General features: G+C 46.9%; 1 protein-coding gene across 5 annotated transcripts in view; it reads right to left on the bottom strand.

Moving 5' to 3' along the window:
- N4BP2L2 (NEDD4 binding protein 2 like 2) overlaps positions 1-18,441 on the bottom strand; it is a 103,572-nt gene that overhangs the window by 13,523 nt on the left and 71,608 nt on the right. For 2 of the 5 annotated variants that reach the window (XM_090027843.1, XM_090027875.1), the window contains exon 10: positions 4,977-9,500. In XM_090027843.1, the coding sequence (XP_089883969.1) occupies positions 9,445-9,500 (56 nt within the window). In that variant the 3' untranslated portion in view covers positions 4,977-9,444. Of the gene's footprint in view, positions 1-4,954; positions 9,501-18,441 lie in introns of those variants that run through there. The other 3 variants (XM_090027860.1, XM_090027852.1, XM_090027885.1) reach the window with 3 other exon arrangements.

Below are 18,441 nucleotides of genomic sequence, written 5' to 3'. Positions count from 1 at the left end.
GTTTGGTCAAACCTGAAGCTAGTGTTTAAACAGCTTCTTCTCCCACATTATCTTACAGCCACTACACATTTCCTGCTTCTCAAGCAAAGCCCATAGAGTCAGTCTGCCTACTGCTTGTTTCTCTTTCTGTGCCTGGCTATAACCAAGGACAACAGAAATAGGAAGTGAGGTACAGAATGAGAAGAAATATGCAGAGGCAGGCTATGAGTTTGCCTTTGTTGGATTTCCTTTGCATTTTCAGCCTGCAAAACAAGGGATGAAATTACTTCAGGGGAAGAGGGCTGGGAAACTCAACCTCAGGCTCATTATAATGCTCAGCAGAGATTTCACAAACAGCCTAAATTGTTCCTAGGTTTGAGCTTAGAGGTTGTAAATACAGACACTCAGGCACTGACTTGCAGGCAGCCATAAGTAACAATGTGGATGTACCCATTGTTACTTTTATTCAGCATGCTTATCATCTCATAAAACATAATGGTTAGTTAGGCATGGCCATTCAAAAGGACTGAGGCAGAATTGCTACAGTTTTCTGTAAACCATGGGGGGTGGATTGGTAGCAAACAGAACACACATTCATCCTTTTTTTGGGGGAGGGGAGGGCGGAGAGGTAGGGGCAAAGCTTAGTCTGGGTTCTGTCATTTTTAAACCAGTCTACATGTACTGAACCTCTGTTCTGTTACAGTTCAGACTAGTTTTGTGTGCCAAACTTGTTACAGGAATAGACCAGTTTCTAATCACTTATACCGATAAAAGTGCGAAGTCTGAACCTGACCCATGTGAGATTTGATAAGATTTAATTGTCAAAAAAGCAATGCTGGTTTGTATTAATAATGTTACCAATTCTTTACAGATTACAATTGGTATCAGCCTTTCTGTATGTTTTGATCTTCAATCACTTTTTAAAAAATGTAAGAAAAAATTAAAACAACAAAAAAAAGGAAAGGAAACAGCTCAACAGCTTAATTGCAAGAACCTGCAGAAAAGGCTCTGGGGGTTACAATGGACAATAAGCTGAATATAAACCAACAGCATGCCCTTGGTGCCAAGAAAGCTAATGGTATACTGGGCTGCATTGGTAGAAGCATTGCCAGCAGATCCAGGGAAGTGATTATTCCCCTCTATTCAGCACTGGTGAAGCCACATCTGGAGTACTGTGTCCAGTTTTGCCTGCCTTACCCCCACTACAGAAAGGATGTAGATCAATTGAGGAGAGTCCACTGCAGGACAATGACAATGGTTAGGGGGCTGGGGCACATGGCTTCTGAAGAGAGGCTGAGGGAAATGGACTTACTAGCTAGGGACAGACATTACACATAAACCGGTTTAAGTGATCAGAAACTGGTTTAAGCCTGTAACAGAACAGATGTTCAGTGCACATAAACCAGTTTGAAAATGACTGAATCCAGTTTGAGATAAACCTTGTTGAATGAAATATCAGACTTAACTGATTTGGGCCAAACTGGTTTATGCAATGTCTGTCCGGGACCTCTTCCTGGTTTAAGTTAAATCTGAGTCCCTGGCATCTTGGGATGCCCTCTGGGCTAGACGGGGCTCTCTGCTGCAGCACTGAGTTGGCCCTTCCCCTCTGTTCCCTGGCTGGAGCTCTGGCAGAGATTGCACATACAGGGCATTTGCCTGGCTTTCTCCTGCTCCCCCCTCTCCCCCCACCAGTCCCTGCTGAAGCAAGGATCCTCCCCTCCCCTCTACCTTGCACAGACACCTCTCAGCATTAGCTAGCATACCACATGCTGGCTATAGTCCATGCTGTGGTAGACAGGACAAGGGCAGACAGCACAGTGGCTTAGGACTCTTTGGAACTAATCAACAGGTAGCTGGTAATTAGGGCTGTCAAAAGCTTCAGTAGCTTACTCGATTTGAAGGAGATTCAGGCCTAATTCAGGGACTGAGTCTCCGAATCCAAATTGAATTGGGAGACCAATTAAAAACTCCAAATTGATTTGAAGCATCCAAATTGATTCGGAAAAGCTCTGGCCGGTTTGAAGATTCAGCCATAGATTAAACACGCAGATGAAAGCTGCCTCCAGCTGGTACGTCTGTTGGGGCTGGGAGAGGGGGGAGGGAGGGATTGGGGCTGGGACAAACTGCCCAACCGGGGCTGTGGTGGGGGGCGCATTACTTGGGGTAGGGGGACGTGGGATGCAGGTGTGGGAGCACTGGGAGTGGGGGCTATGACCTGCTGCTGCAACCCCCTCCCCCACACTGGCTGGGCAAGTGGCAGAGGGCATAGCCCCTGCTGCTCCACCCACCAGGGCAGAGGCAGGCACAGCCAGAGGAGCCATGGGAGAAGCCACCATGACTGCCTTGCCCAGCCCTATCCCCCGTCCAGCCCAGCCTTTCTGCACTTAAAAAAAGCAGCAGCAGCAGCAGCTCCGCACTCACTGGGTCTGGCAGCAGCAATCGGGGCCTCTGAGGGCTCATGGCAGAGCCCTCCATGCAGCACGGGGCAGTGGGGGGGCAGTGGGTATGACTCCCCTGCTTGGCATCTGCATGGCAGCTGCCCCATGGCACAGGCGCTGCATGCTGCCTGGCAGCTGGGGCCACTGGGGCTGAGCTCCAGGTGGCTGTGGGAGCCGCCCCAGCTCCCAGACAGCGTGCGACACCCTGCCAAGCCATGCTGCATCTGCGCCACGGAGCAGCTGCTGTGCAGGTGCCAAGCAGGGGGGCCATACCTGCTGCCCCCCACTGCACAGGTGGGCTCTGCCATGAGCCCTGAGAGGCCCCGATCACTGTTGCCAGAACCAGAGAGTGCAGAGGTTTAAGAAAGCCCCACACTCACCAGCTGCAGCAGCAGCAATTGGGGCCTCTTGGACACTCATGACAAAGGCCCCCCATGCAGCGTGGGACAGTGGAGGGGGGCAGGGATCACCCCCCACCCATGACGCAGGTGCAGCGCACCTCAGCTGGGCAACATGTCTGGGAGCTGGGGTGGCTCCATGTGTTAGCTGGAACCTGGCACCACTCAGCCCTAGAGGCCTCAGCTCCCAAGCAGCACGCAGCACCCTGCCAACCCATGGCTAGGCTGGGCGGGGGCTGGGTAGGGGACGGGGCTGGGCAGGACAGCCATGGGGGCTTCTCCCATGGTTCCCCCCACCCAAGGAGAGGAAGAGAAAGCCGGAGGAGCCACGGGGGAACCTGCTGTTCCCGTCTGTGCCTGCCTCTCCCTGTCCGATCCAAATCACCAAATCTCTCTTAATCTGTGCCGAATCTTCCAAAACTGATTCAGCTAAATCAATTTGGGACAGTGATCCAAATCTTCAAATCAAATCACTGTCCTCTGAATCGGCCAAATCTGAATCAAATACTTTCCTATTTGACTGATAATGTCCCTCCATTCCTTCTTTGAGACAAGTTGCTTAAGAAGAGCTTGAACTAATGAGAGATCCTTTCGTTTTGCTGATAGGGTGATAAATGCTGTGTAAATCCTTGGTTGACTGGTGGGGGTAGGGAGGGGGAGGGCTCCCTAATCAGAGCATCCTGCCACAGCCTGGCCATGCTCCCTCCCCCCACCCCTCAGCTCAGCACTCTAGAAGGAAAGGGAGGTCTGCTCTAGTGCCCCCCAGCTTCTAGCCTGAGCCACTGCAGGCATTTGCCTGCATTTTTTCAGTGCAGAGAGGATGTCTGTGCAGTTACAAACTGATTCAGCATAGGCAGGTTAGACTAATCTGCAAAGATTGAATCAATTCAGGCTCAGGCTTCTTGAATGTCTGTCCTTAGCCATTTAGTCTGGAGAAGAGAAGACTGAGGGGGGATTTAACCAGGCGTTAACCACCTGCAGGGGGTTCCAAGGAGGATGGAACTAGACTGCTCTCAGTGGCAGCAGATGACAGAAAAAGGAGCAATGGTCTCAAGCTGCAGCAAGAGAAGTTTTTTTCTGATATCTAATCTAAACCTTCTTATTTGGAGGGCTGTAAAGCACTGGAACAGATTACTCAGAGAGGTTGAGGGTCTCTATCCTTGGAATTTTTTAAGATCTAACTAGACAAAGGCTTGGCTGGGATTATCTAGTTGGATCCTGTTTTGATTATTGGTTTGGACTGGATGACCTCCTGAGGTCCCTTCCTACCCTAATTTTCTATCATCCTAACCTATTCCATTTGAAAGAATTTTTTCAATTAAGTATGTGATAATGAAAAACAATGATTGGAGTTCTATAACTAGAGGTGCACTGGTACATTGGTCCATATAGTTTTGGCACCGATAAAAAGAAAATTGAAATTATAGGCAATTGGCTTCTTTTAACTGATAGGGCCAACAATGCTGCCAGTAAGTGCTGCATGCATGCATGCAGCTGCAGCATTCACATGGCCAGCCCAGCACCTTGCAAAACAACATCTGGCTGGTAAATCTGCTGGAGGGAGGAAAAAGGAGCAGCAAGAGGAAGAGGGTGTGGGGGGACAGATAAAGGCCCCTGTGGTAAGGATGGAGTGGGGCTTTGGCTGGGACAGTTGCTGCCCAGCCATGGCACGGTGGGGTGCAGGATGGAGCCACAAGCTCATTTGGGGGGCACAGAATGAAAGAGGGCTGCCCCTGCAGGCTGAGACTGGGGACAGTACTGCTCTCTTCCAGGCGGTGGATTTTGTCTGGAGCTGCACTCAGGGCAGAAGCGCTGGGGTGGGGGGCCTATGGGTGGGCTACAGTTACCCCCAAATTTGCCATAGCCCTCCCATGGCCACCCAAACCACCTACCCCAAACCCTGCTACCAGGAGCTGCCTGCAGCCTGAGCCCACAGTGGCAGCCTACCCTCACGCCTTGCACCGATCTGGGGGGCACACACCTCCCACGGGCCTCAATCTGTGCCCCTTCTCTCCCCCCACCCCTTCCCCGCCAACTGACTTACCAGCCAGATGCTGCTGTCCAAGCTGCCCAGCTGCATATCAACAATCAGATCAGTATTGGCCAATATGGCTTGTTAATAATCAGCCATCAGTATCAGTCCAAATTTTTTTTTAAATCAGTGCACCCCTACTAATAACCACCAAAATGCTAGTCAACCTACCAGTCTCTTGCTTTCTCAACATTTTTCACCTTTGTCCATTTTGCCTCAATATTACCAGTAGGTTTTGTTTAAAATGGCTTCCAAATTATATTAGAAGTGTTTTCATTCTGTAAACAATTTAGTTCCCCCCCTTATGTTGTTGGCAATCTAAACATAGCAGTATTGTTTAATTACTCCATGAGAAAGTGGAAATTATTCATTTTAATTTTAGTGTCCAAGCTTGGTCTAGTGAAGAAACATCCCAGCATATACAGAGATTTAAGTGATGTATTTTATATTCTTTCAAGTTCAGTTATCAAAAATAGATTAATAGATTAATTGATTCATTGATTGTAAGGGGCTGGAAGGGACCTTGCAAGATCATCAGGTCCAGCCTCCCTGCACTAGGCAGGAAAAACAACTGGGGTCAGGTGACCTAGTGAGGTGACCATTCAGTCTCCTCTTGAAGATTTCCAGGGTAGGTGATTGCATCACCTCTGGAGGGAAAATATTAGTAAAACGTAAGTGATTTTAAATATATGTTTTAACAGACAGTACTTGGATAAAAAAAATATTACAAAGCCTTTCATCTTCATAACCTCCTGTGAGGTTTTGAAATCCTTTATTTTAAATATTCTGGAATTTGAATACTCAGTTCACAACATTAGATTTCAATACAAAGTAAATGTACTCAGATTCCAATTCTTTGTCAAATTAATACAAACAGGAAATAAATAAACCATTATATTACTATGTGGGTAAAGTTTCTTGAAATTAAACATTCCCTGTCCTAATGCCACTTGTACTTAAGGTAAAATTATTGAAGTGTTGAAAACAGAATGCTGGAAAGACCTGTATACTATAATACTTTCAAGAGCAGTGCTGCCCAACTTATAGCCCACTGGCCACATACAACTCCCCCCAAAGGGGTAAGTTACTGCTCCCGGGGCTCCTGCCTAGTCACTGCTTCCCTATTGCTCTGGTTGCCAGTCTCCACCCCCTCCTCCAGATTTTGATGCCTGCTTCTGGCCCAGGGGTCAGGGCAGTGTGGTAAGCATGGAAGGGGGAGTTGAGGGTGAGCCTGGAGCTGTGCACACAATGCAAAAGGGGTAGAAAGGGCCTGCACAGGTGCATGGTGCAACAGTGTGTGTGTGGGGGGGGGGAATGCCCATGCTGAGTCCCCATTGGTGTGGCCCACAGCTACTTATGGAGGAAGAGTCTGCTGCAAGGATCTTAGCACTTTGAAACCTTACAACCAGAAATGGAAAAGCAGAAGCAGCAGAAACAGCACACAACAGACCGAATCAAGAGTCCCGAGTCCACCCCCATCTACTCCCTCCCCAAAAAACATATCCAAGTTGCTGGGGTCGTTTGACCCCAGTATTTTTTCCTGCCATGGCAGGGGGTCAGACTAGATGATCTGCTCAGGTCCCTTCTGACCCTAGAAACTATGAAACTAAGTTGCAACAGTTTATCGATCCTGGATCAGCTTTATCAGCCACCTTTGGACCCACAGGTAAGACAATCATGGAAGACAATCAATCAATAAATCTTGACTGAGAGGGATTGCCAACCAAAAAAGACCTTAAAAGCTGGAGAGCCCTGTCCTAGAGAGTTCATGCTGGTAAAAGTAATGCACATTTCCACCCAAGAAAAAAAATACTTAAGCATGATAATGCATCCACCAAGAGTTTTGCAAACAGCGCAGTAATAAGTTTAGATATAGTCATGCTCTAGAGCTGCTGGTCTGTCTGTTTCTTCTCCTCCTCCTCACCTTCCCTCTCTATTGTCATTCATCATGTCTGTGCCTGTTTTTACACTTCCTACTTCTGTGCGTTATTACTGCTTACTATAAATCCACAGCACTACGCTTCCCCACCTTTTTCTCTGCCTTTCTATGTTATGTATTTTTCCTCTCGTTTCCCCCTGCTTTTTCCTCAAGTTCATGTGAAGCTGCTGTGTGCTAGGGTCCTCATCATTCTCATACTTGTATTTATTCCATTCTTCAGGCAGAAGTGCTGATCATTCAGCATTATTTGACCACTTCTGCAACAACCCTGAAAAGTGGTTCACTCTTTACTGTGCCCAGACACACCCAGTAGGAGAGTGCCAGCTTAAAGATGGATTCATGGCAAGGCTAAGAGCTCTAACCCACAGCATTATGGGTACAGGCAACCCCCGCTTAGTGCTCTTAATTGGTTCCAGAAAAACTGAGCATTAAGCAGAGCCACGCTAAGGGAGACCCATTTCCCCATAAAAATGAATCTAAGTAGAGATTAATTGGTTACTGCCTGCCTTGCCACCACCTCTCCCCACTCCCCGACCCACCTGCTGGCACTGCAGCCCCACGTACCAGCCCAGGCCTGTGCTCCTGCTGCCCTGCTCTGGGCCCCTGTAGGTCCTGGCCCTGGGCACTGGCACAGGTCCCACACTCATGCCTGGGCCTCCCTCGCTGCTTCTCACCACTGCCGCCTCTCCCCACCCCTCTCACCCGCCCACCAGCCTCTCTGGCCCCACTTGCCAGCCTGGGCACTGGCACTACTGCTGCCCCGCTCTGGGAACCGGCCCCTGCTGCTGAGCACTGATGCTGGCTCCGCGCTCCTGCCACCCCACTCTGGGCACCAGCCCCACCAGCCCTACCCCCAGCATAGGCCCTGCGCTATTTGCTCTGTTGCCTCTGCTTCTCCCCACTGCACCGCCCACTCCAGCCCGGGCACCAGTGCACTTGCCGCCCTGCTCCGGGTGTGGGCTTCCACTGTCCCCAGCATGAGGCCCATACACCAGTGCAGGCCTCATGCTCCTGTCCCCCACCCTAGGTGCAGGCCTGTGTCAGCCCTGGCCCTGGGCACTGGCTTGGACCCACACTCTTCTCCTCTTTTACAGTCGCTTGTCTCCACACCCCATGCCCACTCTGGCACCATGTGCCAGCTTGGGCCCATGCTTCTGCCATCCTGCCCTGGGCTCTCATGCCTGCCCGCCCACTCATTACCACTCATTCACCACCACTCACTCACCTTCCACTTGCTGCTGCTGCCACCGCCGCTGCTTCTCCCTGCCCACGTGCCTGCCGAAACCCCAATTCCACTAGCGAAACAGTGCCAACTGAAGCCACGTTAAGCAGGGGCTGCCTGTAGTGGTATGATTTTGTGCTTTATCCTAAAATGCTATAAGCCTGAGAGAGCGACACTACACCTATACCTTCCACAAAGAGAAGGTTTAAAAATACACTGATGATTCCGAAAACTGTGAAATCCTCTCTCAAATACTGAGTCAAATGCATCTCTGTTTAATTTAGCCCAATCTATGTACCCATTTTCCCCATTTCTGTCCAATTTTCATGTCTTTAAAATACTTCTAATTAATCTAAATTTTATGTGGTCATATATGCATGTTAATTGTTAATCTGTCTTTGCTCTTCAATCCATATACAAAAATGGAAATCTATTACAGATACCAAAGTAATTAAAAAATGGAGATGTTACTAGCCAGATTATGGTTTTAGATGGGGAATAAGCAACAAGATGATAAATTCTGAAGGGAAAAAACTCCAGAAAATTAATGAAGTAAAAAGTGTTATACCCCAAACAGAATTCTTTTTAGATTAGATTATTTTAATTTTTTTCAACGAGTCATCAGGAGGGTTTTAGACAACAAAAATCATAAATGGAAGTACCAAACTGATAACTACTCAATGTCCACATAGGTCTGATCAAAAGTTCATTAACAGAAATTGGTTTTGATTCAGCTCCATAATGAAAGTCAAAGGTGATTTCTACTCACTTCTATAGGAAACCCATATACCAATCTAGTCTAAATAAAACCAAAACCCTGGATTCAGGGCAGAGTTAACATGAATATGGCAATATTGTCCATCTATTGAGCAAGGAAGAGGGAAGAAAGACTGCTGACAACTTGCTTTAAATACTGTGTTGAAGAACCAAAGAATAAAACATCAGTAACAGAAGCAGGAGGATAAATAGGAAAAAAAAGAGGGCAGATCTAGAATAAATTACTTAACTTGCCACAAAAACAAGAACCATGAAGAAACCAGCAGTAGTCAGACATCTCTCTAAGCAGTCATGCATTGTAACCTGAAAGGTATCACTTTTCGGTGCTTTATAGCAATTGTTTCCATGGAATTAGATGCAAACAAAACAAAAGAGTCTGAAGTTTATATAGACAGTAGATCCTTGTTTGTCTGTTTTGTTTAAAAAAAGAAAAAAAACCAGAAATCAGTCAGTATGGAAATTTGTAGCTTTTCTCTTTCAAACTAAAAAAAATTGACCCAAATAATTAGTTTTATTTTCAGTCTTTCTGTAACATACAGAGATGTACAAGGAAAGCATGAATTTAGAAGGTGGCCTTTGACAAAGAAGAAGTGATCATACATTGACTTTTCAGCACAACATTTGAAACTGAGTATTTCTCCCAGGTTATTCCTTACATTTCAGATACTTGATGGTAAACTGGGGCCTTCCATGGTAGAGCCAAGATGAGAAATTTCTGTAATACAAAAGAAAAAAGTATGTTGAGCATAGTAAGTATCATTAAAATCAATCAATGCAGATGTTAGAAGCATTATCAGTTGTAAACATTGCCTTAATATTGCTACATTCCTCTCTCTGAATAAAAATAGTATTAAGAGATATTTTTTATCTTTAGTCTTTGATAGAGATCCACTTCCTCCTCAGCCTCAGAAGTCTGTAAATTCTTCAAAAGGAGAAATGAAAACCAAGGAAGGATTTAGAAAGACCGGAAAAGAGATGAAGTAGAGAATAGGGAAGATGAGAAGCCTGAAAAGTACAAAACGAAAGGAAACATAGGAAACTGGAGGTCAAAGTGAGAGAAGAGAAACTTCTTTCTCTTCATTAGAAAGCAAACATTAAGACAACAACTACATGAGAAAAGTTTAAAGTGGAAGCTATCCATGGTGATCATGTATCACAGGAGACATCAGTTCCATCACAGCCTCAGCACAGCAAAGCCTCAGAATGCATGTATATGCTTTCCCACTCTGCACCTCCACTGTATTTTTATAGAAATTGATGGCTCTCTGTAATCTGAGGAAAAGAGGTTTTTTTACATTTGTCCAATTCCTCTGTACATTTAAACAAATCCTTTTATATTAGCAAGAGGAATATGGATTCCTTTGAATCTGAGTTTAGCCTTAGCATGAAAAAAGTCTTTTAGATTAAAGAACTATTTGATTTCATTCTGTGCAAAGATTTTGTATCTCACAGAGAGGCTGTCCTTCAGATAGATTTTATGCTCTTAAAGAAAGGGACTAGACAAATGCCTTTGGTATTAACATACTTTTTTCTGCAGATTGGTATGGATTAGTTATTGTTAAATATTCTTCTGAATATTCAATTGCAAAGTAAAGATTATACTAAATTAAAATTGATTAGGTAAATATAAGTAGAATGATATTAATCTCTTTATATTCAGTATTTTATGATACTCTTATTAAGTAATACATAGAATCACAGAAAGTCAGAGTGGGAAGGGACTTCAGGAGATCATATTTAGCTACTGTGAGAAATTATCTAGTAGAGAACCAGGTGTTTAATTTATTTTGCAGCTAAGTAAAATACTTTACATAATTGTAGATAGGAAGATTTATATGTCTGAAATGGTTTGCTTTTATGGCACTTTTGTCATGCTAGTTTGATTTATTTTATGGGTTATTAATTGCCCATAGTGCCAAAGAAGAAGGGATTGCTGCACACCAGAGGAAGAATTTTATCCATTTCTTCCTCTTTCCTGAATTTTTAAATACAAGGTATATAAGCACATGCAAGATATGTAAACATGAGTTATGAAAAGAGAAATCCAAAAGTAAGGCGGATGGTTAGACTTCAGCATCAGAAACAAGTTTCATAACAGTACAACATACATTCAAATTTTATCTTAATAACTGAGAACTAAAATTATATTTTAATCTGAGTCAACAAGCTTTTGCTAGAAGTTGATTGATTCTGAATTAAAACAAGACAGCTGTTTACAATAGTATACTTGAATTTTATTATGTAACTGCTATCCCTTGCAAAATATTAGTAAAGTGATCACTAGGGATCCTGGTTTTCTCCAATTTGACCAGGAGTTCGTCCAGAACTGGCTAAGGCCATATGCTCCAGGACCATGGTTGCCATGGGTGACTTCAATTACAGACATCTCATGGGAGGATCACTCAGCAAAATCCAAGTGGTTGCAAAGCTTCCTCTCATGCGTGGATGACCTTTACCTGACTCAAGAAGTCTATGGGCCAACAAGAGGCAAAGCACTGCTCAACCTGGTACTGGCTACTGAGAATGACCTAATTGGTGACCTGGTGATCGATGGGAAGGTGAGTGACAGCAACCATGAGCTGATCACCTTCACCATCCGCCGTAAAGCTGGCAAGTCAATCAGCAACACTGAAGTCCTTGATTTCAGGAAAACCGACTTTGACTATCTCAGGAGGCTTGTCAGTCAGGCCGTAAGGGACCATGACCCCAGGGAGAGAGGACTCCAGGAAGAGTGGTTGCTCCTCAAGGGAGTGATCCTCAATGCACAAGCTAAGTCTATTCCATCTCGGAGGAAAGGCAGCAAGAGGGCACAGCAGACCCCCTGGCTCTCCAGGGACCTAGCAGACCTCCTAAGGCTAAAAAGAAAAGCCTACAAAGGATGGAAGATGGGACTCACCTCCGAGGAGGATTATTCTGCACTGGTCTGGTCCTGCAGGGAGCAAACCAGGAAAGCCAAGGCTGCAACTGAACTCCAACTAGCTTTGAGCATCAAGGACAATAAAAAGTTCTTTTTCAGATATGTAGGGAGACGGAGGAAAACCAAGGGCAACATTGGACCCCTGCTGAACCAGATGGGGCAACTGACAACTGGCCCAGGAAAAAGACAACCTATTAAATGAGTACTTTGCATCGGTCTTTCATCAGTCCCATGGGACACCCATGCCCGCTATGGGACAGGCCGGTCCAGGTGAGGAAGATCCCCTGCCTTCCATAAATGCTGACCTCATGAAGGAATATCTTGAGAAGCTGGATACCTGCAAGTCAGCCAGCCCTGACAATCTACACCCCAGGGTACTCAAGGAGCTGGCAAGCATCATAGCTCAGCCCCTGGCATGTATCTTTGAAGTCTCCTGGCAGTCCTACGCTGGCTAGCACTATGGAAGAAAGAGACTTGGGGGTCATCATTGACCACAAGATGAACATGAGCCTGCAATGAGATGCTGCGGCTACTAAAGCAACCAAAACGCTGGCTTGCATCCATAGATGCTTCTCAAGCAAATCCCAGGACGTCATTCTCCCCTTGTACTCAGCCTTGAGGCCGCGGCTGGAGCACTGCGTCCAGTTTTGGGGCCCACAATCCAAAAAGGATGTGGAGAAGCTTGAGAGAGTCCAGAGGAGAGCCATGCACATGATCAGAGGTCAGGAAAACAGACCTTACGACGACAGGCTGAGAGCCATGGGGCTCTTTAGCTTGGAAAAGTGCAGTCTCAGGGGTGACCTGATGGCCACCTATAAGTTTATCGGGGTGACCACCAGTTTCTGGGGGGACGTTTGTTCACCAGAGCGCCCCAAGGGATGACGAGGTCGAATGGTCATAAGCTACTGCGAGACCGTTTCAGGCTGGACGTAAGGAAGAATTTCTTTACTGTCCGAGCCCCCAAGGTCTGGAACAGCCTGCCATCGGAGGTGGTTCAAGCCACCTACATTGAACACCTTCAAGAGCAAATTGGATGCTTATCTTGCTGGGATCCTATGACCCCAGCTGACTTCCTGCCCTTTGGGAGTGGGGCTGGACTTGATCTTCTGAGGTCCCTTCCAGCCCTAATGTCTATAAAATCTATGATTTAAAAAAATCCACAATTTTCATTTTAAAAAAGTAACCCACACAAAAAGTGGATTTGGGGTTATTTATTTATTTTTAACTGGAAATTGTGGATTTTTTTTAATCAAAGAAAACCAGGATCCCTGGTGATCACAGTGCTTTCTTAAACCCAGTTCCCATGTCACCTTTCTACGAACACCCCTGCCCCACCCCCTTTTTTACTACATCAAATGTAATTCCTGCCCCGCCCCCCGAATCCAAGGACCCTAGTGGCTAAAGTTCTTGTATTCACTGTCATGATATAGACTCCTGCCTATGATCAACCCTTGATACCAGCTTCCATCACTCTGCACTCTCCATCTTCGCTTTCTGTCATCCTGCACATCACACTTGGGAGAAGCCCGGCATAAACATCCACAAAACAAACCATCCTCTCTCAAAAAACTCCTCCTTTCCATGATGGCTACAAAAAAACTTGACAATGTTGATTCTTGGACATGTTCGTTGGTAGTGCTACTGGCTTTACAAAGCTATGTAAAGTTCTATAAAGTCATACTCACCAGCCAAGGGATGACAGGAATTTCTCCTCAGTTTCCCCTGCTCTCCCTCCAAGGAGAACCTGTCAGCAAACACTGAGAGCCTGTCCTCTCTCCAGCCACAGGAGGGGGACTGAGCAGGCTGACAGTGACCAGTGAGCAGCTCATCACTGACAGTGGGGGCAGCAGGGGTCCCTGGCCCTGCTGCCAGGTGAGAGACAGGGGCTCCCTGGAGGAACAGCTCTCCTCACCCTCAACCACTCCTCTGGGTAGTGGGTGGGTCTCTGATAACCCTCCCCCTGCCCCTTCTCTTACCACATCAGACATGCCTGCTGTAGGCAGTGTATTGGATATCGGATTGGTATCAAACAATATGTCTCCTTAAATATTGGCTATCGGTATCTGCCTCAAAAATCCCTATCAGTGCACCCCTAATATTAAGTATATACAAAGTTTAAGCATGTAAAGCTCTTGGGGTTGCTGTCTGCACAGGGCATACAGTGTGAATTAAAAACATGGGCCACCAATGTGAGGACGCGGTTAGGAAAGCTAACTGCACCTTGTCATGCATCCACAGATGCATCATGAGCAGGTGCAAGGAGATGATCCTCCTCCTCTATGCAACACTGGTCAGGCCACAGCTGGAGTACTACGTCCAGTTCTGGGCACCACACTTCAGGAGGGACGTGGCCAGCATCGAGAGAGTCCAGAGGAGGGCCACCTGCATGATCAGGGTAGACCCTACAAGTGGAGGCTACGGGACCTGAACCTGTTCAGCCTCCACAAGAGAAGGCTGAGATGGGGATCTGGTGGCTACCTATAAACTTCCCAAGGGAGACCAGCAGGCAATGGGAGAGTCCCTGTTCCCCCAAGCACTACCGGGGCTAACAAGAAACAACAACCAAAAGTTGACTGAGAGTAGATTCAGGCTAGATATCAGGAGGCGCTACTTCACTGTCAGGGCAGCTAGGATCTGGAACCAACTTCCAAGGGAAGTGGTGCTGGCTCCTACCCTGAGGGTCTTCAAAAGGAGGCTGGATAGTCAGGGCAGGGGGTCAGACTTAATGATCTGCTCACGTCCCTTCCAACCCTACCAACTATGAAACTGCTGTTCTGAGGTTTGGAGCAGCAGTGAGCTCTCTGAGAGCTGGGATTCTCTGATGGCACTCTACCTGCTGCCCTGAAGCCTGCAGGGTGAAAAGAGTTGCAGTGGTGACATCATCAGCAGGAGGCAGTCTTCTCTGCTACTGTCACTGTGGAGGAGGGCGGGGGTACAGAAGCAACAGGACCTCCAAGCAGAGTTACTTCTCCTTCAGGGCAGCAGCAAGGTTCTCTGCTCTGCTCTGCTCCTGCCAGGCTATCAGAAAGTCAACTGTTTTGCCTCCTTCCCCTTTTGGAGCGGGAGAGGAAGAATGGAGCACTGTGGGTTGCTGGAGAACTAAAAGACCCCTGATAGTACTGCATGCAACTGGACAGACATTAAATGTGGCACTACAAAAATGTAACATTACAGAGAAGTTCCTATTTCAAACAGGAACATTTCTGTAGCACTGGTACCATTTTTGTAGTGATGCAGGGAGGTGCAGGCACATCCCCTCACCTTCTATAGTATTACTAAGGTATCTGTAGTACTACAAATGTAACATGTATCCAAGGTATTAAGCTGTTCGTGTGCAGAGACTGCTGCTTACCATGTTAGCTAAATTGACAGAAATAATAAAGTCTGGAATAGTCCTCATGGAATTGCTGGCACTCCTCCTTTATCTAGCTAAAAAACTCTGTTTGGCAAAGGACTTTGTCAGCTTTATATATTTTTATTAATTTACTTTTTGAGAGGGAGAATTAGTGGTATTGGGGTGAGGGGGTTTTGGAAAAGAAATCGCCTATAAATAAGTTAGGCATCATTGCTTATTTTGTCAACCAATCACTATTGTTTATTTTTTTCTTATACTCTCACGTCTGCTATCTTTCTATATCCATCTGTTCCATCTTGCTTTAGGCTTGTCAAGATGAGAAAGAATCAGCTATTCCATACTGGCCTGTGTGCACACACTTATCCTGCAGCAAAACAAAAAGCTACTAATTTCCCCATTAACAACTTCAGTAAGAAGGTATCACTATATGGTAAACATATTTATGTTAAACTCCACTTGGCTAGAAAGGTTTATAACTTTCCTAAATGGATTTAAAAATGGCACTTGAGGTGCCTTCACATTTTTATAATTTAAGAAGGGATCGGGAACTTTTGCTGGTGTAAGCTACTCATCTCCACCCCTTGAGCAGCCAGCTGCCTGTGCTTAGTTTTGCTGCTTATTGTCAACTCTTTGCAGTGAGATGCAGCCAGCTGCACAGAAGGAATGGGTGGTACAGTGCTGCTTTATGACACTGATTCCCCCATGCCAGACTGGACTTCTTTAGGCCAGAATGGACAATTTCACAGGCTGGATCCATCCCACAGGCAGCCAGGTCCTAATTTGAAGTGATTATAGTGAAAATTACTAGCAAAGGAATAAAACTATGTCATGACCCCTAGCACCAATTAATAGATGGCTCACTCAGGAAGATTACCTCCTATTTAGCCTTACTAGCAAAATAGAGATTTGGGGGTTGGAAGGCAAAATCATCATCATTTTTGGCAATACCTTACAGCTGAGGATAATTGTCTTCCATGATCATCTTATCATAGAATCATAGAAGTCGGGTCAGAAGGGACCTTGTAGATCTTCAAGTCCGACCCCCTGCCTGGGCAGGAGAGAAAACTGGGCTCAAATGATTCCAGTCAGGTAGGCATCAAGCCTCCTCTTAAAGACCCCTAGGGTAGGAGCCAACACCACTTCCCTTGGGAGTTGGTTCCAGATCCTAGCCACCCTGACTGTGAAGTAGTTCTTACGGATGTCTAATCTAAACCTACTCTCCAACAACTTATGGCCGTTATTCCTTGTTATGCTAGGGGGCGCTAGGGGAAACAAGGTCTCTCCCAAACCCTTCTGGTCCCCCCAGTGAGTTTACAGATGGTCACCAGGTCCCCCCTCAGCCTTCTCTTGTGAAGGCTGAATAGATTCAGATCCCGCAGTCGCTCATTGTAGGGTCTGCCCTGTTGTCCCCAGATCATGCAGGTGGCGCTCCTCTGGACCCTCTCAATGTTGTCCACATCCCTCCTGAAGTGGGGCGCACAGAACTGGACACAGTACTCCAGCTGTGGCCTGACCAGTGTTACATAGAGGGGGAGGATCACCTCCTTGGCCCTGCTTGAGATGCACCTGTGGACGCACAATAAGGTCTGGTTATCCCTGCCAACCGTGACCTCACACTGTTGGCCCATGTTCATCTTGGAGTCAATAATGACTCCAAGATCCCTTTCTGCCTCCATGCTCTCAAGAAGGGAGTTTCCCATCTTATAAATGTGCTGCTGGTTACTACTGCCCAAGTGCAGCACCCTGCACTTGCCAGTATTGAAACGCATCCTGTTTTTGTTAGCCCACCCCTGTAACCTATCCAGGTCTTGTTGCAGTCTTTCCCCCCCTACTAGCGTGCTCACCTCACCCCAAATTTTGGTATTATCAGCAAATTTAAACAGGTTGTTTTTCACCCCATTGTCCAAACCGCTGATAAAGAAATTGAACAGTGCGGGACCAAGGACCGAGCCCTGGGGGACTCCGCTGCCCACCTCTCCCCAGGTCAAATGTGACCCATCCAACACCACCCTCTGAGTATGACTCTTCAGCAAATCTGCAATCCATCTGACTGTGTAGGCATCAATGCCACAGTCGCCCAATTTTTTAATGAGGATGGGTTGGAAGACCATGTCAAAGGCCTTGCTGAAGTCCAGAAAGACTACATCCACAGCGACACCTGCATCCAAGGCTTTTGTGACCTGATCATAAAAGGCAATCAGATTGGTCTGACATGACCTGCCCCTAGTGAAACCTTGCTGGTTGCCCTTGAGTATCATCCCTGAGGCCGGCCCATCGCAGATGTGTTCCATGATGATCTTCTCAAAGAGTTTCCCTAGGATTGAGGTAAGACTGATGGGTCTATAGTTGCCCGGGTCCTCCCTCCTCCCTTTTTTAAAGATGGGGACCACGTTGGCTATCTTTCAATCATCTGGCACCTGGCCTGAGCACCACAAGCACTCGTAAAGCCGTGCCAAAGGCCCTGCAATAACCCCTGCTAGCTTCCTCAACACCCTGGGGTGGAGAGCATCTGGACCTGCTGATTTGAACACGTCCAGCCCTTCTAGAAGCTCTCTAACCCAGTTCTCTCCAACCTGAGGTCTGGAGGCATTCCCCTCAAGTACATCTTGCATCACAGTGGGGAAGTCCCGGTCCCTGCACAAGAAAATGGAGGTGAAGAATTGGTTAAAGAGGTCTGCTTTCTCCTCTGGCGCAACCACCAGATTGCCCAGAGGATCTTGCAGCGGCCCCACATTTCCCCGTGCTTTCTTCATCCTCCCTATATATTTGAAAAAGGACTTTTTATTATCTTTGATTTTGGACGCAAGTCCTAGCTCCATGTCTGCCTTAGCTTTCCTGACAGCCCCCCTACAGGCCCGAGCAGAGGAGGTATACTCCTCTTTGGAGATAGCACCCCCCTTCCACCGGCTGTACACCGCCTTATTGGCAATCGGGCATTCCCGGACACCCTTGGTGAGCCAGGGGGGCTTTCGGGCACTCCTGCCCCCCTTGCTTCTTGTTGCGATGGTCACCCCTTGGAGCCTGAGTATCATCTCCTTAAGGAACAACCACTCATCTTGGGCACTGAGTTCCCCTGCTCTCGAAAACCCCAGCGCCTCTCCCACTAATCTCCTTAACTCGTTGAAGTTGGCCCTCTTGAAGTCTAGGCCCTTGACACCCTGCGCTGGATGGTGAATTCCAGCAAGCGATGATCGCTATCCCCCAGGTGGTCAAGGACCTGGAGGCCCCTTACCAGGTCATCGCCTGTGGCCAGGACCAGGTCCAACAGGGCATTTCCTCTGGTGGGACCGTGCACCTCCTGAATTAAGTGGAGGTCCTGTATCTCGGCCAGGAACCTCCTGGAACGGTCTGACCTGGCTGACTGTTCCTCCCAGCAGATGTCCC

Source organism: Crocodylus siamensis, chromosome 1, assembly GCF_052110815.1.
Source record: "Crocodylus siamensis isolate JL-2025a chromosome 1, ASM5211081v1, whole genome shotgun sequence".
Lineage (NCBI taxonomy): Eukaryota > Metazoa > Chordata > Crocodylia > Crocodylidae > Crocodylus > Crocodylus siamensis.
Note: the sequence above shows the minus strand (reverse complement) of the source record. Positions and strands in the feature narration are given on the sequence as shown.